Here is a 24,890-nt window from a genome sequence, read left to right as displayed (position 1 = left end):
GATTCCAAGACCTTTCCAACGAATCCAAATTTATCTCAATCGATCGACAGTTAAGCTTTCTAGAGCTATTTTACAACTGACCTTGAAAAACTCTCAGGACTGCTCTAAGGTCATTCTCATAATTGGGTTAGAAGTGAGATTCACACTCTCTAAACTATTTTAGCATTCAGGATTAAATATTGAATTCAACAAAACGTTTGAGTTTCATCGTGTTCTCTGTTGTGACAGAGCTTTAAATGCCTTCAGAGCTTTTCAATGTTCAACCAATAAAAGAGATTGCAATAACACTAAAATCAAGAAAATATTTTGTAACAATAAATATTTAATTACATTTATTATATCTGGATTTCGTCTTTGATTTTTTCAGTAAGACCTTAAAAAGCGGGCCTACTATCTTTATGCTCTCTAGCAAATTAATTGAATTGGGATTAATTGACAAAATGTCTTTGAATTCTGCATGATTTAGGAATTCAACAAGGTCATAAATGGCATGAATATCTGTGTCATAAACCAACAAAGTTCAATGTACGAAATTTTTGGGTGAAAAGAATTAATAAGGCGTGCGGAAAATTTGTTGGAGAAAATGTATAGACACTTGGGGCAGATCATCTTATGGTGGATGGAATAATTTTAATTGTGGCTTCCTCCCTTGGTTGCCAACAATAAAATTTGATTTATTGCCATTTAGACGAAGATGAGGCGTCTTCGTGAGGATCTTCTATTCAATTTTAGATCATTGACCGTAACTTTTCCGTATTGCTATCACATGAGAAGAATATTATGGGTGTTTTGCAGATGAGATTCTCTCGTGCAATTCGCCACGAAGATACTGTGGAATCATGGTAATTAAATGTTATGGCAAATTCACTCCTATTACTTTGTCGTCACACTTTGCCGGACGCAATGGGTGATTAATTGTAAATTCAAAATTTTCTATGGAGCAAAAATTGCCCTAAAACATCTTAGGAAAATTCTTCAGGCATAATGCTGAGATCGTGTTCAATTGTGGCATTTGGGAGGTTAAATTTAGCTTATGATTGCACTAAATTGCACCAATAATTCAATTATATTTTTAGTGGAAATATTTCAGAGTGCAAAAGTGTATCATCTAATAATGCTGGCACGTGTTTTTCTCTGTGATTAATAGCTAGTGCTATAAACATACTCTAAAATTCCCGCAAAATAACCTAAAAAATTCGCACCTCACGAGAAAATTCTTCCCCCAAAAAAGAATGCTAGTCCCCCTCAACTTTTCATTTCTCATGTTAATTAAGATTCCCTCTTATTGTACTCATTACAGGCATAAATTTTAATTTGAAACAACCATAAAGTTGGAGGAAGATGTTCGTGGTTTGTTTAACGCACTCATTCTATCCACGGCAGAAACCTCAATGATGAATTTTTCCCACACAATTAATTTCATGGGCAAGAAAATGTGTTTTAATGAGTTTTCTTTAATTGATATGAAATACTTCTGCATCAATTTTCACTTTCAATCTCTGTGATGAGGCAATCTTTTTCATCTTTTTCTTTGAAATTTGAGCTTCCGTGGCCTTTGGCTTTTTGGGAAAAATATTTCGTAAAATATTGCTCATTAACAAACTTGATCAAAGGAAAATTGTTACTCAAAATCCAAGATTTAACGGAAAAAAAATTAGTAAGGGGCTAAAGGTGAAAATGTCCGACTTAGAGCGATTTTACAAAATCCCACTCCCAATGATGTTATTTAAAATAATAAATTCACAATAATCACTGGGTGTATCTCACGGAAATATTTGTGGGAAAATTATATTTTGAGGTTTCGTCTGAAAATTTGCCAACAATCTTAATGGTTTTGGACATGAATGTCATCTCCAACATGTGTTATGTTGAGCATCAAAGAATAAGACACAAACACGATTTTAGACTAATCACTTGAATATTTTTATTGATCCATCTGAAATATCACAAGAATTGTGGCCAATAATTCCATCGCAGCAGTAAATGTCTGCCGAAGAGCATTAATTTTGATGGGGAAATGCTGTATACGCACAAAAAAAATCCTACCAAATGTCACTAGAAAGTTTTATATTTTTGTGCTATTCACAAAATTGTTACCACATTTGTGGAATACCAGAGGAAAATTGTACGGAAATTTGCGTGGTGTTCAGCATACAATAAGGGGGGACATTTATGTATTGGCGGCACAAATGTCAGTAAAGAGAATTGAACAGTGCAATAAATTCAACATTGAGAGACAAATTGGACTGAATAGAAGAGTAACGAGGTGCTATTGAGTTTTTGCTGACCGTTTTTCACTCCTGAAATAAACCATCTATAAAATAAAATATAGTAAATTTAATTTGTACTATCATTTAGTTTTACATGAAACAAATTGAGGGAAAAATTACGTAAAATTTACGTCAATTAACAAGAAATTTCTTAATTATTTCTATAAAGTTTCTAGATACTGTAGGTATCTCTACGTGATCATTGCATAAAGCTTACTAAAAATACTAAGAAATATGGCGATCTTTGAAATCATATGGCGTTGCTAGTAATAATAACGTGATAATGCCAGCGTATGTACGAAGCTTTAAGGATTTCCCTTAAAGGCAATTTCTTTCGAAAAAGTTTTTTTTTAACAAAATTCGTTCCTAAATGTCTAGAGGTCTTTAGTAAAGAAAATGTATTATACCGGGTGGCTATCGAATGAACTACAGTGTCCGCTTCGTAATTGGGATGAATTTTTTGAATTTGTTCAACGTCTCAAAAATATAATACAAGATTTTTTTTGTAGAATTAGAATAAAAGTTTTAAAGAAGATTAAAAAGATATAATTAGGGAATTCTATTCTATTTACTTCATATATTAAACAAAAACATCACAGGATAATTCATTTTCATTGGTGAAGACACATGCATGCGTAACCTCAAAATTATTTGAAATGTAACCGTCGATATCTCGTCCGGATTATGCCGATCCGGATTAGAGAGCGGCCACTGTACAACTTTCTAAAACGCTGCTTTTTTATTTCAATATGATTTTTATTGGTGTAAAATAGAAAAAATGTCATAAAACCTTCATCATTTGATAATCCATTTAAAATTTTGGATAAAACCACCTTAGGTACGGACTACTGCCCTGATTCTGCTGATGAATGTATCGCACGCTGCCCAAACGTAAGTTTCCGAAATACGAGTCCATTGATATTATTTAGTCCCGACTTTGGCCAAAATGCCCCTTTTGGAGAAGTTGATCGGATTTGTATCCAGTGACCGTGTAACCTAATATAATCTTAAAATGATCAAATGATTGTTGTTGAAACTTCCAATATCTTTTATCGAAATTTTTGCATGCCAACAGCTTTAGAGATCTTCCAGAAAGGGTATTCTGTAACAGTATGGCAATGTTTTACGACAAACTTAAGAAAAATAAAACAATAAATCTTTGGGTTCTGATTAAAAAAAAATTTAGGAAGTAAAAAAGTAATAGGGTAAGTGTGCCAAATTCCGGCCAGCTTACAATTTCGGCCACCTTTTTTGTTCCTCGAATATCCATGAAGTTTTAGTTTTTACATACTCTAGAGATTATATAATGCAAAAGAATAACAAAAAATGTAGCTTTGACAAACGAGATGACGTGAAAAAGGCTTTGGGAGAATTCCCTAAGGGCAAGGAACTATGAGAATGAAGGTGGCCGAAATAGGGCACCAAAGCTATGTTTATATTTTTATTCATTTTAAAATGTATTAAGAATGATTTTAGAGTAAATAAAGACGGTAAACTCCTTACAAGGTTCCAAGCAAGACTCTTTCAGAAGAAAGAATTAAAAAAATCAATTTGTATTTAAAATATTACATTTCAAACTTGGGACTTTGATGCTTGCATGCAACTATGCCGAAATTTGGCACACTTACCCTAAATTGACTAAAAATTACGTAATCTTAGCATTGAAGGGACCACAGGATATTATTTGAAGGTTTTCTGTTTTATTTTTATTTATTTAATACTATTTGACTTTTGAGACACAAATCTCTTGAAAGCATAGTACGGTAGCATAGGCAAGAAAGGAGGAGTAACAAGCGTCTACCGCCGTCTTAGCGTCGGTGACCGAACTCCAGAGTAAAACGGTGGAAAAGGTCTTTCGTACTTGTACATTTATCCAAAAAATTAGCATTTTGAAGTAAAGCATTTTGCATTTTACGCAGAAGAATGAGTAGCTAATTTTTGACGTAAACTTCTAACAAAAAGTAGATGAGAAAAAGTAAAGGTATTCAATTAGAAAATCTCAAGAAACTTCTCTAAGAATTATTTGTTAAGCGAGAATGAATTTTACTGTCTCAAAAAACTTATGAAAATTAGTGTTACACAGTGTTAATTTTTTTCAAAAAAAAAATTGATAATATAAGGCTTACCTTATCCTTGCATTAAGAATCTAATTTGATAATTATTTGCTACTTGGGAAGATGATTTGTAAAAAAATTTAGTGTTGATTAACATTTGTAACTAAGTTTATGAAATTTATAGAATTACCATCTGTTTTTAAAACCGTTTAACACAATTTGAAATTACCTTTAATACGCTGTTTACGTTAGGTTTGTGATTTGATAAGGATATTTTGATGTCCTATTTAATAATGTATTTTGATTAGAAAACTTTTCAAAGCTTCTAACAGACAGGAAATTATGCTTTTCTTGGAAATAAACACAGATAGAGGGAGGTAGGGCTACATCGCAGATGCAATTTTTACAAACATTCCTAAAGAAGTGGGACCTAGCCATAATTTGATTCAGATCTTGGATTGTTTTGTCTATCTAAATCACATTACGTTAAAACCTAGTTTTCTTTAGAAATATGCGAAAAATTTGAGTTTTCAGTGTAGTTTCAGCTCAATGTAACCCAACCTCCCCATAATATAACTTTCTTAGAGATTGAATTTTGCGTAAGTTGACAAAAACACGGTCAAATTTTAATCAATTCTAAAATGTGATTGATTGACAGAAATGCGGATGAACGCACGATAAAATTTATGTAAATATATCAAATTCCGACAAATTTTGCGACTGACAGATAATATAATCCACATTTTACCATTGTTTCTGAATGTCCTATTGGAAGAAGCTGAGAAAAATTGGCTATCAATTCTGCTGAATTGACAAATGAATATATCGATGAAAATACAGAAGACGCAACAGGTCCAATAAAAACAACTAATCGAATTGAATTGAAAATCTCAAAAGCCTTTTATTGCAATTACTTTTTCCACAATTCCCAACCTTATGCAGATGAGGTTATTGAAATGATACAGCATCAAAGGGTTGGTGTTTACTCTTTTGCTTTGGTTCCGCTTCAGCAAATAGGTCAAGCATGGACTAAATATAATATTACAGAAAAAAGAAATGTTTGTGAATGCATGAGAAAGCGGCAACATTAATATCAAAGGGTAAACATTAAAGAAAATATCTAAAAATGGCAATTAAATAGTTTTCAGTGCCTCCAATGTGTTGGACAGCTGGCTTTCTCGGAAAAGTTTTTTGTGCATTGAACATTTTTGCAAGTTCGCCTTTCAACCCCTTTCTGATTCATAATAAATTATTTTCATATTAAGACAAAAATTCCATTCTAGATGTAGGATTGAGAATTATTGTATGGCACTTGCCACAATATCAAGAAAATAATTGAGTGTTGAACATTCAGGCATGGACATGTAATTCATTATCCTGACCGCATTTCAAATGGTTTTCAAGTGTTTTTAATAAAATGGGAGGGAAGGAAATTGAAACGTGTGAGGGATGGAAGAAAAATTCTTGAAACTTCTTACGGGGGTTTCAATTGCAAATTAGTAATATAAATATTTGTCCAATGCCCAAGAATCTCCCGCCCACTTTTCACAACTCATGCTTGGAGCAAAAGGGTTAGTCAGAAAGTTAGTGGACTCTTTGGTAATATTCATTGTTTGAGTTTAAAAGAAAATTAGAGTTTAGTCACTTAGACTAACGGCGTTATCACACTTGCACATTAAAATTTTAATATGATTCACATTAATTGTCGCTTGTGAGCGTCCAAATATGTTATTTGTGTCTTTGAGTCACTTAATATTTGGGTTTTTTTTTCTATTTATTGATTAAGAAGTGGACTTGGCCTGCACAAATAAGTTTAAATTTACCTAAAGCATAAATATTTTTCACATTAAAAAATTAAAGAGAAAATCGCATTAATTTTTCGCATTAATGCTATAAATCAATTTATATCAAATTTTGTGGGCCAAGTCTACCTTTTTATCAACAAATAGATCAAATTTTGAATATAAAATGATTCAAACACACAAATTACACATTTGGTCTCTCACCAGCGACAATTAATGTGAATCATATTTTAATTTTAATGTGCAAGTGTGATAACACAGTTAAGGTATTTAATGAAATAACACGGAGAAGGTTTACTCTCGAAATTGATGAGAGTCGTATAGCGTATAAGTTTAGGCATGTTGGGAATGAAATATAAGAATGAATGAAGACGACCGTCAACGGGGTTAGCTATTGTCAAATAAGTTGCACATTCTACAATTTAAAATCCTAAAAAAATTATACTCTATTATTTACTTTTAAATTTCTGATTTACAGTAGAGTTATTGAAACTTAAACTCTTCTAACTTGAGCGACAGTTTAATCGAAAATTTAAAATTTGATGTTATATGAAGAAGATATTCGTATTGTGCATCAGTGAAATCATTTTTCTTTGCTATTTTCTATATATTATCGTATAAAATGATAAAGAAACGTGTCATTACAAAAGTGTGTGAGAGAACACACCCACAAAAATAAAGAGATCACTTTCGAGATAATATCATTTGAGGAGGGGTCATCGAAGACCAGAAGTTAACATCTCTTTCCGTTTGAATATTTTATATGGGTCAAGAAACTGAAAGAGTGCGAAGAACAGTATTTTTAAAATAGGGCTATTACCGTTACTTTACCGGTTCATAACCGATTATGACCGATGCAGTCGGGTTCACAGTTAAAAGATTTTTCAAAAAAAATCCAAATTTGTCCAAATCCGTTGAGAAATAAGTCCTGCTGGGTGTTCGAACTTTGATCTTGAATAATCCAAGATGGCGAATTAACCGGTGAAAGGTGTCTAAGGACGAAATGTTCAGCTCGATAGCTACAAAACATATCCGAAAATCATTGAAATCGCTAGGGTCAATTTTGAGTTAAGTCAAAAAATTATATTTTTGGAGGGGATGAAAGGGGAGGGGTGATTCGTGCAAGTTAGTTCGGTAGAAAATTTTGACTTATGAGGAGGGGGGTCACCGAAGACCGAAAGTCAATATCTCTTACAGTTTAGTAGCCAGGATGGTGAGCATTTGGAGAAAAGATTGCATTGTGAAAACTGCTCTCTCTGGGAGTTCGGGAAGTTAAAAACAAGCGCCTGGCAAGTTGGCCTTTTTATATGGAGCTATTTGAAGCCAATTCCTAAATTGATCTCGGACTCAGCTCACAGTGTTCCAAGGAAAAAAATTATTTAAACTAAAATTTAGTATATTTATTCTTCCAAACGGAAAGGTATCTTATAATACTGAAAAACTTCTCACTTTTTAAATATTTAGCATAATGATCAGGAGTGCAGAAAAAATCCCATACGTATTTGTATGTGAAAGTAAGAAATTGGCTTCAACTTTGAAGGCTTCCATAAAGACTCTTACATTAGCTCATTACACCATCACTGCTGCTGTTGGCATAGAGGCTTTTCTTTATTACATGGCGTGCAAATATTGCATGTCATTTTTTTTCAATATTCAGTTATTTTTTTAATCAACAAGAAAGATTTCGTATTTTATAAAATGTAGAATATTAAATAGAAATTGTTGTGAAGAAGTACAACGTTGATTAAAAAGAATAAAATGTAACGTGAAAGGAAATAGATGTGGTTTTAATCAGTCGGCCTAATATCAAAAAATCAAATTTTAATATATTTTTTTCGATTTCAAGTTAGGTCAGAGACTGCACTATTAAAAATTCTGCGAGGAATGTTACAGAAATTTAATCGCAAATTTTCATAGCGTCAGTTGGGTCAGGTGACCGAAAAAATTGAAGTAAGTCTTATGGATTTTCTTTAATAAATTAAATACACGGCAGGATCTTGGTGAATTCAAACTCTGAAATAAAAAGATTTTAGTATAAATGGAATGGAATGTTCGAAACTGTTGTGTCACAAAACGTGGTATTTGATAGCTAATTTTTATACATAATAGATTGAATAAAATGTGAAATCAAAGTTTTTTTTTAATTGAAGAGTTTTGCAAGACTTGTTTTTTCAAAGTTTTTTCGGTTTCGCAAAACGTTTCTCGGGCTATTGACAAGATTTTCCCCAAGTCTTCATGAATTACCCTCTTGAAATAATGTGTAATATTGAGCGCTTAATTGCTTAAATGAATTTCGAAATCATACTTGAACAATCTCAATTCGAATATAGAATCACATATAAATTTTCACAATGAATGTGAGCTTGAGCCCATCTCTAAATAAATGATTTCTTATTATTGAATATATAAGTTAATGAATAAACAAATAATTTGCTACTCTCACAGTGGTTCATAGCACTGATCGCGGCAATCAGTCTCCAGGATTCCGCTGATGGTACTGATTGCAGCAATCAGTCTCCAAGATCGCGCTGATCGCACTGATCGCGCGATTAGTCACAAAGATCGCGCTGATCGCACTGATCGCGCGATTAGTCTCAAAGATCGCGCTGATCGCACTGATCGTGCGATCAGTCTCCAAGATAGCACTGATCGCACTCAAAATGTACCGTGAGCGGCAGACTTATTCACCCCCTGTTACCAACCCATTATTCAAGGTCTTAAGCCCTAAGGCCTATATGACTACTATCCTACGTTGAATATCCTTTTAAAAAATTATTATCATCTATTGATAAATTTTTTTTTGTCAAATTGTAAGGTAAAAACAATAAGTGACAAAAAGGAAGGCTCGCATATTAATAGTCATAGGGGAAGTGTGCCAAATTTCGGCATAGTTGCATGCAAGCGACAAAGTCTCAAGTTTGAAATGTAATATTTTTAATATAAATTGAATATTTTCGTTACTCTTTTATAAGGAGTGTTGCTTGGAACCTTGTAGACAGTTTATCATTTTTGTTTTCTCTAAAATCATTCTTAATATATTTTAAAATGAATAAACATGTAGACATAGCATTTGTGGCCTATTTCGGCCACCTTCATTCTTATAGTTTCCTTGCCCTTCCTGAATTCTTTCAATGTCTTTTTCTGATTATGTTGCTCGTCAAAGCGACATTTTTTGTTATTTTTTGCAACAATCTCAAGAGTATCCAAAAACTAAAAATTCATGGAAATTCGAGAAACAAAAAAAAATGGCCGAAATTGCAAGCTGGCCGGAATTTGGCACACTTACCCTACTGAATTTTCACTTCTATGAACTTAATAATTGCATAAACTTATTAATTGAATGACAATTATTCAAATAATTAGATTAAGAAAATATATACCACAAGCCAAAATATATTTTGTGAAAATGGATTAATAACCTCTGTGTGCTTTTGTTGGAAATTTTCTGCATTTTGAGCTAATTGCCTACGAATATACCACTTAACCAGAATATTTACGGATTGGCACGTGAAAAATTGCATACAGGACCGTCACGCAATTAAACAATTAACACATTTCAGGTCATTTGCATAGTTTTCTTTTTCATCCACCCAAGAGCTGCACAATTTATTAATGGCATTGTGTTTATTTTTGAAGGAACATGCTGATGGCATTTGTCATTCAGCTGGAATTAGTATTCGTCCTGAGATGTCGTCATCATTTTCAATAATTTCACCTTCTGCGTCATCCAACATTTTCCATTGAAAAACAACTTTCGCATTGTATTCGACTTTGAAATTTTGATTTTGACGTCGTGACTCGTCGCAATTTCACATGATTTCCATATAGAAATTGCACGATATACTCTCTGAGTTTGTGTATCAATTGGGAAAATTGCCCTAAAGGGACTAAAATTCCAACCCCTTTGTCGATGACACCACAACTGGGTCAATCAAATTCCCTCTCGAACAGATGACGCCCTATTTTATCATTTAATTGTGGGTGATTGCCTGGACTTTTTGCATACAAACCCCAACTTGTATGTATGGCAGAACATTTGGGATCGCAATTTGGGAATTTTTCTATTGCAATACGTGAGGAAGAATTCAATTTATCCATTTGGTATCGTCGTTTTAGATATTGCTTCAGTTTGGCTTTCAATATTTGATTTCTTTTCTAAGTATTTCAGATAAACATTTTTACTGTAATCTTGCAGTGGCTTTATTTGAAACATTGAGTCAATATTCCAACAAGAGAATTGAATAGAAGACACTGGTATTTTATGTACGGATTTTGAGAGCTCTCATGGGTCGTATTAGATTGCTTGGAGCAGTTTGGGCGGATTGGGCAGCGGTTTAGTATATTTAAGCAATGAAAATTTAATTTAGATAAAATGAATTTTAAAGGAAATCAACAATTTAGGCAATTAGAGTTTTAGTAAATTAAATATTCCCAAAAATATTAAATTAATAGTGTTAGGAATATCTAATAATTTCTTGTTTAAGGTAGGATCGTTCAGAATATCAACTTAAATTTCGGTTTTTGCCTTAAAATCGTTAAAAGTTTAAATGAATTACTATCGGTATTACGTGGATAATAAACTATAGTAATTTATTATAGTATGAAGTACATTTGTAGTATAACTAGCAGAGAAAATATTAACGAACTTAAAAGCCCCCTGGAAATTTTGCGAGAGACAATGCGCCAAATGTTAGAGCTTCGGCCAATAGTTTCCAAACTAAAGCCAAGTTTTCAATTTTCCGCTCTCCATGATTTCAAACAATTCTTTGAATCAAAATCAATGCACGATTGTAAACTAGAGACTGAACCTGAAAACCATATTAAGAACTTCAAGTACATAGTAAGGTAGAGAAGTTAAGCTGCACTTAATTACGGTTTTCACTTCAAACTAATAGTTCACATAATACAAAGTTACTAACCACAAACCACCTAAATTGCGTTTTGATTGCATCTGGGAGGATTCTTATTGTATTTCACAGCAAATATGTGTTAATTTTGAGAACAAGAACATCAAAAGTGTTTCCCTGGTAAATACCATAAAAAAACCCCATCATCAAACGAAATGTACACTTGAAATTGTAACATGCTAACCATGTCCACTTTGTTGTTCTACTCAGATTGTCCACAGAAGGACATCAAGGGTGAAGATGGAATCATGGTGTCGGTGTTTCTGCGGACATCCCCTCGCCAGAGAAGTTTGTCCTTGTCCGATGGTCAGAGAGCATTTGATTCAAGTGTCCGACAAAGACATAACTACTCTGCAATCGATTTTGAGTTGGAAATTGGTGAGGACACCCCGGACAACATGAATTGCTCGGGAGTTGTTTTGCCATCTGGCACAGTGACAAACACAACTCATGTCACTTTGGACAGCAACTCACCCTCTAGCACCCCAGCAACACTTCCAGGATGTGAATCAAACAATTGTGGCCTGTGCCAAGCTGAGTTAAATGTCAGCTTCACGCCGGCCCTTTCACAGGTGAGTTCACTCAGCAGGAATTGATTTAGTGCTATCGTTTGAATTGAACCTTAACCTAACAACTATCCACCCAGATCCTCTTGGCACCCACATCATCCACTGGACCAATATTCACAGGCGATGGGGACAATACGACAACTGGGGAAGTCATCAATTCCTTCTATTTCTACGAGGTAAGTCACATATTGCTGCTATATTTTATGCCGCAAAATTTAGAAATCACACTCAGGACAAAAATTTTCTCTCCTACAATTGTTAGGGTTTATTTTAACACCTGTTTTGTGATAAATGGTTAACGATGAAATTTTATATGGGTTGATAGCGCATTTTTTACAGAATTTTACTCCCTCCGTTCCGAAAAAGTCGTACGTTTTCCAATATATTTTGCATGAAAAAATGTACGATTTTTTTCGGAATAGAGGGAATATTGTTTTATTCAAATTGAAACTTTAAGCCTAATTTATTTTTTAAACTTTGCTTCATCGAAAAACAAAGAAAAAATAGAAATACAGTAGAGGGTCTCAAATTCAAATGATATTTTCAAAAAACACGAAATTTAAGTGATATTGAATTGTAAATCTACTGAGCTTACTTTTTATGTATATAAATCTCTGTTGTTATGTAGAGGAACTGTACCATTTTTCGGACAGCTTCCAATTTCGGCCACTTCTTTTTTTTTTTTCAAATTTCCATGAATTTTTAGTTTTTGAATTTGAATACTCTAGAGATTATACAATGCAGAAAAATTAAAACACGTCGCTTCGATGAACGAGATGATGTGAAAGAGACTTTAGAAAAATTCCTAAGGGGCAAGGAGCTATGAGATACAAGGTGGCCGAAATATTACCCAAAGCCATTTCTATATATTTACATTTATTTTAAAATATATTAAGAATGGTCTTAGAAAAAACAAAGACATTAAACTATCTATAAGCTTCCTAGCAACAATAGTTAAAAAGAAGTTAACAGTTCAAAAATTTCCACCGGTTTTAGCTGTTTCCATGTTTCCTTGATTTTTAAGCACTAAATTTTTTCCAACATTTTATCGTATTTAACATTTTAAATACGATACTAATTCCATTATCCACGTTGTTACAAAAAAACGAAATATTTTCCTTGAAGTCAAATATTTCGGAACGTTTTTAACAATTTTAAGATAGCTTAGAGGACAAATTTTTGTGTGTTGTCCTTGGAATTGGGATCTTGAAAATCGGGATCCCTGAAATCTTCAATTTTCTGAATCCTAGGATCCCGAAATTTGAGAATAGTTACATATCTAAATCTCGAAATCTAGAATTTTGAAAAATCCCGGAATTTTGGAAATTATAAGTAAAAAAACTGAACAGAACATAAATTGCTAACAATTCACCTTGCAATTCACTGATACTGGCAATTTTTTCCCGCTTGAGGGCGTTTATTTTTTCCCGTGAATAGCGCTAGTGTCTGTTCTCAATTTGTATTCCTTAATTTTTTTTTAGTGAAAATAAAAAAAAATTACCGAATTTACTACAAATTGACAAAAAATCTAGCTATTTCTATAGGGATTGAAAAACAAAAAAATAAAGCCTTAAACTAATATTATAATAAATTTAATTATTATCCATAAAGTGCGCTTTTGAATTTTATTGTCGTATAGTTTAATGTGTAGCTACTGTTCCCAATTTATCATTTCAAGTTTTTTGTCGAAAAGTTCTGCAAATTAAATGTACGACAATTTGTGTAAGGTCTTATTTTTCTGTGGAATTATCATTTTACGAACAAATTTAGCAATTTAAATACCCTTCGTCTTAATGAATACAAAGTGTAATACGTTGTGATTATTCTAATATTAAAATAATTCTTCAAGATAAATTGCGAATAATTCATTAGAAAATTTCAGTACAGTTTATACTTTTGAATTAAAAAGTATCAAGAGTATAACATTATAATAGATTTATAACAGTTATTAGTTTACAATTCAGGAGGGGTCATCGAAGACTGGAAGTCAATATTTCTTACCGCTGCTTTTTCAAGTCATTACCGATTGTAACCCGAGTTGGGTTTATAATTACAAGACCTTTCAAATAAATCCAAATTTACCTAAATCTTTGAAAAACAAGCTCCCCAGGGTGGTTGACCTTTGATCTTGAATAAATAAAAATGTCGATTTAACCGGTGAAAGGGTCTAAGGACGAAATGTTCAGCTGGACTACCTCCAAAATATATCAAAAATAAAAGAAATCGTCTTATGCGTGGTAAATGAGGGGGAAGATGGAGAAAGAAATATTCGATTTCCATACATTTACCGACGGGTATTTATAACATTTCAAAGAATCTGTTTATTTTGAGTTGATGAGAGCCAAAACTGGGCAAAATTGACTGCGAAAATTTATTTATTTTACCCTTGTCCTCATTTTTTGCTTAGGATATAACCCAAGACTTCAAACCATCAACTTTATTTCTCTCTGTACAAATATCTCCGTATATTACTTTAATAACCCAATCATCACTCTCTTTGCAATTTACAGCCATACTGGGGGTTCAGTTTTATGAAAAATAATTTAAAGAATCATTTTGGGGATTTTTTCTATGTTCCCCCTCGTCGTAATTTATGTTGAATTGGCGAGGCAAAAAAGCTCATTGAAAGTCACATTGGATGACTTTCACTTTCTAGGGAAAAAGTTTGATAGTGTGAGAAAATGAGTCTATTTAGCATTTGCTCTGGCAGCTAAGAGTCATCCTTGGTTTGGGAAATTATCCAGAGAGCAATTGTGCTAAGGGTGGGGGGGGGGGGTTGTCTTTTCTGCGATTCCTCCAACTATTGTTTAAAAATCTTTTCAATTGAGTTGTATTTTTCTCATAAGCTCAATTTTCTTGCCAAGAAGGAGAAAAAAACCAGGGTACAAAAAAAGATTTGTGGTTAGAGGAATGGGAATGAAGGAGCGATCAGGAGTTTTCTTTATGGGCAGCATGTGCTTGGAACTCTATTGTTGTCTCTCGCGAAGGACTTTCTTTTGTCGGCCAAGGGGGTTGGTTCGCCCATTCTGTATAGTACCATTAATAAACACATGCGAAAACCGTACGGAACAACTGTTGCTCATAAAGTCAATAATTGTTGGTAGTAAAGTCATTTTCAGGTGATAAAGTTGTTTGTCGATTGTGTGGTTTCGCATGTAATTAAATCAATTCACAAATCTGTTACGAAACTGTACAGTGAGAATTTATTGAAATTTACCAATAAATTAATTTATTACAACTCACCTCACTTTCCCATCTGCCAATCAACCTTATGGATTCTGGGCTTCACAAGTTCTATTTTCACTTCGAGATCCTATATTTAAAAGCTTCCATTTCGAATTGGAATTTTCTCGAAAGTCACATGTTTAGGAGACACTTTGCCGATTCTAAGAAATTCACCTAAGGAAATTGATTTTCTTAGAAATCATTTTGCATGTTGTGAAACATGGTTTTTCGGTAAAAGCTTTCAACTGCAAATGAAGCTTAAAATTTTATGGATAAGTTTGTTTCAGTTTATGGGAACTGTGATTCTTTCAGCAGAAAATGAGATCAAAAGGGAAAGCTTGTTTTTTTCTAGTTAATTTGCCTTTAAATTAAATAAGCCAATAATGATATGATATGATATGTTCCTAATTTCTAATCAAATTATTATTATCAAGTGGTAACTCGAATTACAAAAACTACTTTTTGAATTTTCAAAAATCCAAGTTTCTCATTTAAGTATTTGGAATGGTTGCAAACAGATCTACAGCATACTAAACATAAAGAACATTGGTGCAATACTTTAAAAATAGCTTTAGAACCAAATCTAAGAAATTAATTTCACATGAGCAATCTTAAAAATATCGTTTTTAAAAATAAATAAATAAAATCTAATAAAAAGTTGTTCTAAAAATGGCTGGATAGGTAGACAAAATTAAATTTAATGGTGTAAATTTTTAGTATTTTTAGGCACTCAATGGGTCAAGTGGTAGAGCACTCGCTCTATGATGCAAGTGACCCGGGTTCGAATCCCTTTTTAGGTCACCAGGAATTTTTCTGGCGTTAAAGCTGTTCGGATTGCATCCAGTGAGCTTCACTGCACTTGATTCCACGGGTATGGGACTGATAACCTCATCCCGTACAAGAAAAAATAATAATGCATGTCTAGAAATTCCCTTGATGGAAGGCCTTGTTCCTTCATGGAATGTTGTGTCTGCATTATTATTATTAAATTTTTAGTGAGTTTATACCATTGATACGAATGACTTTGTCCTCCATGAGTAACTTTGCTCCCTCTTGTTTCTAAGCTTTTTTTTATTCTAGCACTTAAAGATGGTCTTTTCTGATTCGATCTACCATGCTTGAATGAAGAGACCATTCTTAAACATTAGAATTAAAGAAAAGCTTACGAACAGTTGGGGCCAAAGTCACCAGCATGATAAGATTCGGGACTATGTTATCTCGGAAATCAGCCGAGTGGATTCAACGACGGTCATTATAAAGGAGGAACCGATTGACGGGCCGACCGGGCCGTCCGGGGCCCGTTTCAGACTCGACCTGATAGTACATAATCGGGAAGGGCTTCAAGTGGTCGACATTACAGTCCGCCAAGAGAACGGGACGGGACTCATTAACGTGCGGCAGGATAAAATCGTCAAATATGGATACTGGCCCAAAGATTCGGAGTGGCCCCTGATGAAGTGCTGCCCATCGTTATGGGTACACGTGGAGTTATACCGCCTGCAATGATGCAAGCTCTCTATGCTTTCACTGATTGCCCTTCGTAGCTCTATTGTAACATACAACGAATTCATGGAGTACGATAGGCGATTAAGATCTTGGGACAACTAATCTTGTAAAATGCCTTCAAAGTTACCCCCCCCCCCCAGTCTTGTTATGTGTCCTACCATTGTCTTGCCAGAAACCACGTGTTACGTGTTTGCCTTTTCTTTGGGTTATTATGGTACTTCTTGGTGGTAACCCTTTATCCAAAGACCTCTCTACCCAATTCCAGAGTACGGGATCACTGTGTCCTGTGCTATTGTTAAACAGGTACGAAGTCTTTGGGGTAAATAACAATGAAGTAGAAGCGTGTGGTGCATACAATCTTGACAATGGCCTTAACTAAAAAAAAACATCTGACTGCTCTGACTGCTATCCTCTTGGATGATCTATCCTTTTGGCTGAGCAAAGAGGTGTGGTTGAGAGTAATCTCTTCTACACCCTAGAGTAAATTACGAAAGATGGTGAACGGAAGGTCATCACGGGCCTCTGGGTGGTGACCGTTTAACCGAAGGACCTTAATGTAAAGTGGTGAACGGACACAGAATGTGTCTTCTGTATTTATCCATTGCATGGAGATGAGCTCCCAACCCTGTTTTGTCCATAGATCCCAGTGTAAGCACAGTGCACGAATTCAAACCTTACGTGTTTCTTCCCCATTATTTTATACCTGATGAAGGGGACATAGATTCCCGAAACGTCGTGTAGAATAAAAATTGAAAGAGACAAGACAGGTCTTTTCCGTTCACCACTTGTTATACCTCATTGGACCGTACCTCATCAGACCTTAATGTATTATCCTAGACCGGTGTTGTAATGAGACTACAGCCATGCTGGGTAACGGGCTTGAAACCTTCGGGGGCTGTAAGAGGTAGGGGAGCATGGAAGACTTGTCTTGGGGTTACCGGCCTCTGGGACGGGTTCAAGTGTTCCCTAACCTGTGACCAGTTCAAGTTAAACTGGGAGGCCGAAATGGGTGCCCATCAATGGTTCCCGCCATTGTAAGCCCTTATTGAGCAAGGAATCCTCTGGGTTGTCGGTAGATAGGGGGAGGTGGGGCTACTTTGAGCTGTGGGGCTAGATTGTTATACGACTTTTTCGCCTATTTCTGAATGAAGCTGGTCCTTACAATTATTTTATTTAGATCCACAATTATTTTGTCTATCCAAATTATATCACGTTAAAACTCAGTTTCCATTAGAAATATGCGAAAAAATCGTATAACAATGTAGCCCCACAGCTCAAAGTAACCCCACTTCCCCCTACTAATTTATTAAGATACCTATTGACGATTTATAAAAATTGAGAAATACTGACAAAGATTGATCTTGGTTGTTGTAATGTGCTAGTCCGAACTGAGAATAACGAAAAAGAATTGTTGAAGAGCTAGATTGGTCGATGCCCAATTGGGAATAACCTACCACCAATCTGATGGACTGGCTTAGTGTTGTGATATCAAGGTTTAAACATTTACTAGGAACTTTATATAAAAAAAAGACAGGTTTCTGATCTCTGGTTGGTGAGCGAAAGGCAAATAGTGCAGTTGTACCCCAGACATCTCGAATGAGCCCGTTCAACGTACCAACAATTATTTCCAAGAAGTAAGTCTAACTCGGCACAAGTAAGAGTAAAGTCCAAAGTACAAGATACTTTGCATTGGTCGCCCTGGGCCCTGGTATAATAGTCGATTATCCACTCCCACGGGCCCAGGACATGGAGCTCTATGTTTACTATTCCTTGGTCCAAAAAGACTGATTCCCTATGTTTAGTAATAACCTTCCCGATTTAAGAGCCTCTCTCTGGTTGCGGTTTTTTCTGTACCGATTCGAATGTATATCAGAGAAAACTTACCTAAAATCCCGTTGGAAGTTCAAACTAAGAGACCGAAAAATCAAATTATCAAGATTATAGTCGTTAGTATGAACTATGGCCGTACCTTCATTTTTTTCTATTTTCGGATTTTAATTGTTATCGGTCAGTCCCTGGAGTGTTTTTAGTGAATGGTCATTTTCAGTATTAAGGATGCTCAAGACACCTATCCCATTGATTACAGCCTGATCAGCAGTACTTAAGTTCACTGCAGCAGTGATGATTACGAATGAATCAAAGCTAATAAGACCCAAAACAGAGACTGACACTAATCGTTCCTATTTCACTGACTTCTGTCTTTTGGGCAGTTAAGTGAGGGTGTTTGATTTTGATGTTGATTCGTTCTTGCTAAAAGAACCTCACCAAATCCCTTCCATTTCAGATTACATTTGCACCATTTGAGCTTTCACTTAAGAGTCTTCTAAGAAATTTTCCCATAGGTTTCAGCACAATTCTCTGCAGTTACATTTTTTTTTCTTTCAAAGAGCAATTGGATAAAGTGATACAATTGCTCTTTAACAATAATTCTTCTTAATGTTGGTGACACAGCCAGTAACGAGATATCGAGACATTCTCTAATGGTTTTTCTACCATGCTTAAAGATTTTTCCAACAAAAGCGGCACAAACGATACAAAATAGTTTGGTCGAGAAGTCTTTTATTTGAGATTTTGAGTCTAGACGCAATGCGGGGAGTCTGCAAAATCCGCTTTTGCATGCGACCAAGAATATTTAAGAGATGCTACTGAAGCAACAAAAAATTGATAACTTCTTGATTCATGGTTCTCCGCACAGAAAGTAAGCTTCAGTTGGAAAATTATTGAGAAAATTCTATCCAGATTAGCATGGTTCTTTTTGCTCCTCTTTGGGCTTTTCCTGTGGCAAATGCCAGGGGCTCTTTCGCAGTGAATATCTAGATATGATTTCCATAAGAAATCCTATGGCTTTCACCAAGACTCCCTCAGAGACATGGTAAAACAAGAAGTTTTGCTGGGATTTCATGCCAAAGAATTGTCTTCAAGTTGTCTCTTTTCTTCTACTTTATTTTCGAGTGCACTTCTGCTAAAATCATCCAAAATGATCCACTTTTGGAAGAAAAGAAAAAGGGATGAGGTAAAGCTTTTACAGAACAAAATGAAAATTTCTCTTATTGATTGCAATGGAATATGTTGGAATAAATTTGTTGTTCGCACTGTTCGATTTTCTAAATCAACTTTATGACAACAGCATAATCAAGTACTTACTATTTTGTGTTTTGTAGCTGAGCAATTTTGTTTTCTATTTAATTCTTTTATTTGACAGAATAAAGCCTTCAAAGCTTATAAGCTCATAAAATGTCAAATAAACTGTTAGGATTTTATATACCACAAGACTGAGAGAAGAAAACATGAATTAAAATTATGCTAAACTGTAATAGGGTTTATGACTTATTTTTCACAAATTCGGCATAAATTAAATTTATTTGACAACAACTTATTTTTTGGTGAAGAAATGAAGCTATGGGAAAATCGATTTTTGAAAATTCCATGTCGAATATCTCGTAACTTATATTATCAATTTTGTTAAAATATTAGTATACTGTAGGCTATTCTCTGACCAATTGTTTTTTTTTTTGGAGCTGTATCTGAATGTAAGCAAATGGCTTCAACTTTGAAGACCACACGTCGGGGAATAGGTTGTAGGTTAAGAAAGTAACCTGACCTGACCATATCTTCAGTGTTCTTAAAGCGATTTCGATGAAATTTTTGTTTTTTGTTTCTAAGGTCTATTCTGTATTTAAACTATCTAAAATAGAAAATGACCAGTGATAATCTCAGATAAGCTTATTGTAGCTGAGATTCCTTACCGGTAACTCAAAATGCTACAAAATTTGATTGTTAGTTGAATTTTGGGCTTAAGAAATCGCGCAGGGTGGTAAAGGTTCGAGTTGTAAAAAGAGTTAGTTGGATTTCATAATGAAAAACAGTAAACTTAGTATAGATTCAAGTAATTTTACTCAATTTTTTTAGTGTACGAATAAATGAAATTCTCAAAATTCTTTGAAAATGTCTTCATATGTAATATTTGAAGGTTTTATATTCTATTTCTTTTATCAATCAAAGTTTTTGTGAGATTAATTGATAACTTGCTTAATAGATCAATAAAGTAAGAGAGTTAATACTGAAAATATTGAAATTAGTTTTAACGGTTTTCAACATAAGAAGCGTCAAATATTGACTGCGAATGTTTTTTTTTATTTATTGACCCTATTTATTTAACTAAAATTTTTAATTGTCTTTTATCTGAAAATAGAAAAAATAATTTTTATTTTTAAATGGCTACGACATTTTGGTCAGTAAAAAATTAAATTTGGTCAGTAAAAAATTAAATTTGGTCAGTAAAAAATTAAATATGGTCAGTAAAAAACTTAAAATATCGGTAAAAAATTAAATTTAGTCTTCATAGAGCTCCGTCTTTGGATGCTCCGGGAGGCGAAAACTTTTTTGTTTGGACACTTTCGAGACTTTTCAACATAACCTCAAATTATTTTTGAAATTAACCGTCATGTGACGTTGGAAATTTCAGCGAGGCAAATTTGCCCGAGTTTACTGTATATAGTTTTGCTCGAAAATGAACGTCAAAAAGGTTTCCATGTCACGTGGTGCTGCCTACGGCTAACAACTCATGAGAAGAATAGGAAGAATACCTTTTTATCCGGATATGCAAAGCTTTAACTTTTATTAAATTCCTTTTAGTTTTTTATTGACTAAATTTTATTATTCACTGATCATATTTAATTTTTCACTGATTCAATTTCACATTTTAATGATTTTAAAAGAAATTTTACTAACCAATTTGACTTTTTACCGACCAAATTTGATTTTTCATCGACATAATTTTTTTACTGACCGAATTTTATTTTTAACTGACCAAATTTGATTTTTTTACTAACCAAATTTAGTTTTTACTAATCAAATTTGACTTTTAACTGACCAAATTTGATTTTTCATCGACATAATTTTACTTTTTTACTGACCTAAATTTATTTCTAACTGACCAAATTTGATTTTTTTACTGACCGAATTTAGTTTTTTACTGACCAAATTTAACTTTTTATTAATCAAATTTGACTTTTAACTGACCAAATTTTATTTTTTACCGATTAAATTTGACTTTTCATCGACCCAATTTTATTTTTTACTGACCAAATTTGACTTTTTACTGACCAAGTTTGACTTTTTACCGACAAGATTTTATTTTTTACTGATTTGTTTAAGTTTTTTACTGACCATATTTTATTTTTTACTAACCAAATTTGATTTTTTATTGACCAATATTTTATTTTTCCCTGACCAATTTGAATTTTTTACTCATCAAAAAGATTTTGCCTTTTTAAATTGGTGACTGTCGCCAAATGTAATTCCAAATTTCAGAACTTAAGGAATAGGGGAATGTGCGCTACTTTCGACCGATTCAAGCTTTTTTTCAACACGTTTTTAATGAATTTTATAAATTAATATATTATATTTTAATAACTAGACCAGTGACTCAAATTTAGCCATGGGTAAAATCCATTAAGAACAGAGAAAAAATTGAGTTATCCAAAGCTTAAGTCGTCCCAAGGTAGCACGTTTTCCCCTACGTATGTAAAATGTTTCGAATTTATTTTTTTTTTTAAATCCCAATAAATAATACAAAAATCTCTCATCTTATGACTTTGCATTTCTGTTGAAATGTTACGCGACGATAAAGAAATAAGAAAAATTTGGCGGCACTGTGTGAAATTAATCCCTTGAATTACTGTATTATTCCTTTTGTATTTCTCGGGTGTAATTTAGTATCGTTTTTTGGTCATGGAGAATATGTGAGGCCTCTGAGGCGCGTCCTTTGGTCACCATTCGCAGTAATGATGGACAGCAATTGAGGCTCATCTGCCTTTGATCTGAGGGAGATTGGTCCATTGCTCGCGGAGGTCACATTTTGAAATTGCGCCAATTGCATATATGAGGAAATAATTCGCGTGAGTGCATATCTGTGTTTGGACAGTTGTTGAGCAACATCTCTAATCGTTGGGCAATCATGTTGTCAGGGCAATCGATGGATACTTCCTTGGCAACTTCTTCTGATGGCGAAGTGCATCAGAATTCAATCACGCGCTGAATGCTGGTGTCACGTTTCAAAATTAACCTGATAACTTGTACATCAAAGCGTCTGACAAATTAATTTCATTATATTAATAATATTAAATAATTGCTGGCCCCAGGGGCAGACACAGCCCATATTTGACCATTTTCACACCACCACATTATCCCAAGACTTTCCTCATCAATTTACTGGTGAGATTTTTGTGCCCATGGGGGAAACATTTCTTCATTATATTCCCCAGACATTCTTCAATATTTTACAATTGTGGCTCATTGGTGTTGAGATCCCCATTTTTTTTGCTCACCTTCTTCCTCGCCTCCATCTGCAACATCGTGTTCAACATCCAAGCGAATTATATACAAAGCAAATTGTTTTTTCCATAAAAAGGAAGACGGGATTCTTGGCGTTTGTCCGAGTGCACACAAGACTTTATTTAATTACATCCCAAGCACGAAAAAAAAGTATTTGTATCTGCTAAATAAATTCACAAAAAAATCTGTGTGAATGACTTTCATCACGAAGATTTCTTCTTTTGCAAATTGTGTGTCGATTATTCCTGCAAAGACATCGATTGCCGTTCATGAGGAGAATCAGGGCAAAAAATGGTAAAAGGAAGTTCATTGAGAGTTAATTTGGACTTAGCAAAGAAAATGCATTCTTGATGCTATTTTTGTTCCAAGACAAAAAAAAGTTACACAAGTGAGTTGTAACTTATTAAATATTCTTTATTGTCGGGGGAGAGTCGTTAATTTGATTTCTTGACTCTTAAGACAAAAAGTGCAAAGGATTCGCGAGAAAATTGCACCAAGTGCTAAGCTCTTGCTACATCTGAGAAAAATCTGCGAGCTTTTATGAGTTTCTGAACAATTCAGCGAAAGATGTAACGCGATTACAAGTCATTTCCGGAAGATGAATTTGGTAGAGTAATGTTTCACAGAAAACAACGTTTGCACATTTGCTGCAAGTTAATTTTAGATGAAGGGTTGAAAATTTTGTAAATGGAACAACATGTCATTTTCAAGCTCTAGAAATCTTAAACTGGTACTTAAGGACAGATTGACTCAATGTGAAAATATCTCATTTTAAAGTTAATTTGTAACAAAGCAAAATTTTGCAACTAAGCATAGGGTAAGTCTGCCAAATTTCGGCATAGTTGCGTGCAAGCGTCAAAGTCTCAAGTTTGAAATGTAATATTTTAAATACAAATTGATTTTTTTTATTCTTTCTTCTGAAAGACTGTTGCTTGGAACCATGTAAAGAGTTTACCGTTTTTATTTACTCTAAAATCACTCTTAATACATTTTAAAATGAATAAAAATATAGACATAGCTTTGGTACCCTATTTCAGCCACCTTCATTCTCATAGTTCCTTGCCCTTCGGGAATTCTTCCAATATCTTTTTCACGTCATCTCGCTTGTCGAAGCTACATTTTTTGTTATTCTTTTTCATTGTATAATCTCTAGAGTACGTAAAATCTAAAAGTTCATGGAAATTCTGGGAACAAAAAAGGTGGTCGAAATTAGAAGCTGGCCGGAATTTGGCACACTTACCCTATTCCACATAAAAGTTCAGTATTTCAATTCATAAGATGTTTTTTTTAGTCCTATCGCGATCTCTAATTTACTGATGCTTGAATGCTTTCAAAAATAATTTTAACTTTATTAACTTAAAGCTTTTGCAGAAAAGATTTTATAAATCGAAACATTATTGTTAAAAAACGTTCTGAAGTTTAATAAGATATTTCGAAAGAAAATACCGTCATTTAAGATGTTATTATTATTGTTTTTTTAGTTCTTTTTTTTGTTAGAGAATAATTGGTTTTTTTCGTAGATCACAAAACAGATATTTGTGATAAGATCAGGCTTTCGAAAATGTTTTGAACATAGGACTTTCACAGACGAGATTTTGTACGCCGACGCATATGCTAGAAACCGTATGAGAGCTTAATAGGAGATTTTGAATTAAAATACTCTCATTTAAATTGGGTATTATAGTTCAAATTGACTAAAAGTATCTTAAAATTGTTGCAACATCAACATTATATCTTCATAGTTTTTCCTTAAAATATTTCTGAAAACTACAATATGCTTTAAATAATTTTATTTCCCTGTTGAATTCCAAGAAAAAACCCCATTCTTGACTCATATTCTCAAATATTGGATAAAATTTATTTCTTCGAAGAACATTATTCTTTTCCGTGACAAAGTTAGTGCATTCCAGAATACAAGAATTTTCTGATGCACAAACTTTTGCTCCATAACTCTTATACTTCAACTGTTCTTCTCTATACTCCCGAAAAATCCCTCAAAATTTATGATATCTAGCAAATTTTCTTGCACTGAAGTACCATCCCCAAATTGGGTACAACTTCTAGGAATTCGTAGAAGGGTTGTCTTTTTTACCACGCGGAACATCGCGTGGTTGTTGAATCATCATCATCATGGAGTAAAATTACCCATCATTTTAATTTCAATATGATTGTGTGCTGAATAAATGATTGTCGTAAATTCCCAGAGCAATTCATAGCTTCG

At 33.7% G+C, this 24,890-nt stretch overlaps 1 protein-coding gene across 1 annotated transcript in view; it reads left to right on the top strand.

Moving 5' to 3' along the window:
• LOC129809785 (cardioacceleratory peptide receptor) overlaps positions 1-24,890 on the top strand; it is a 135,161-nt gene that overhangs the window by 29,629 nt on the left and 80,642 nt on the right. The window contains exons 3-4 of the mRNA XM_055859873.1: positions 11,244-11,605; positions 11,680-11,778. Of these exons, the coding sequence (XP_055715848.1) occupies positions 11,282-11,605; positions 11,680-11,778 (423 nt within the window). The 5' untranslated portion in view covers positions 11,244-11,281. The remainder of the gene's footprint in view (positions 1-11,243; positions 11,606-11,679; positions 11,779-24,890) is intronic.

The sequence above is a fragment of the Phlebotomus papatasi genome, chromosome 1 (assembly GCF_024763615.1).
Source record: "Phlebotomus papatasi isolate M1 chromosome 1, Ppap_2.1, whole genome shotgun sequence".
Lineage (NCBI taxonomy): Eukaryota > Metazoa > Arthropoda > Insecta > Diptera > Psychodidae > Phlebotomus > Phlebotomus papatasi.
Note: the sequence above shows the minus strand (reverse complement) of the source record. Positions and strands in the feature narration are given on the sequence as shown.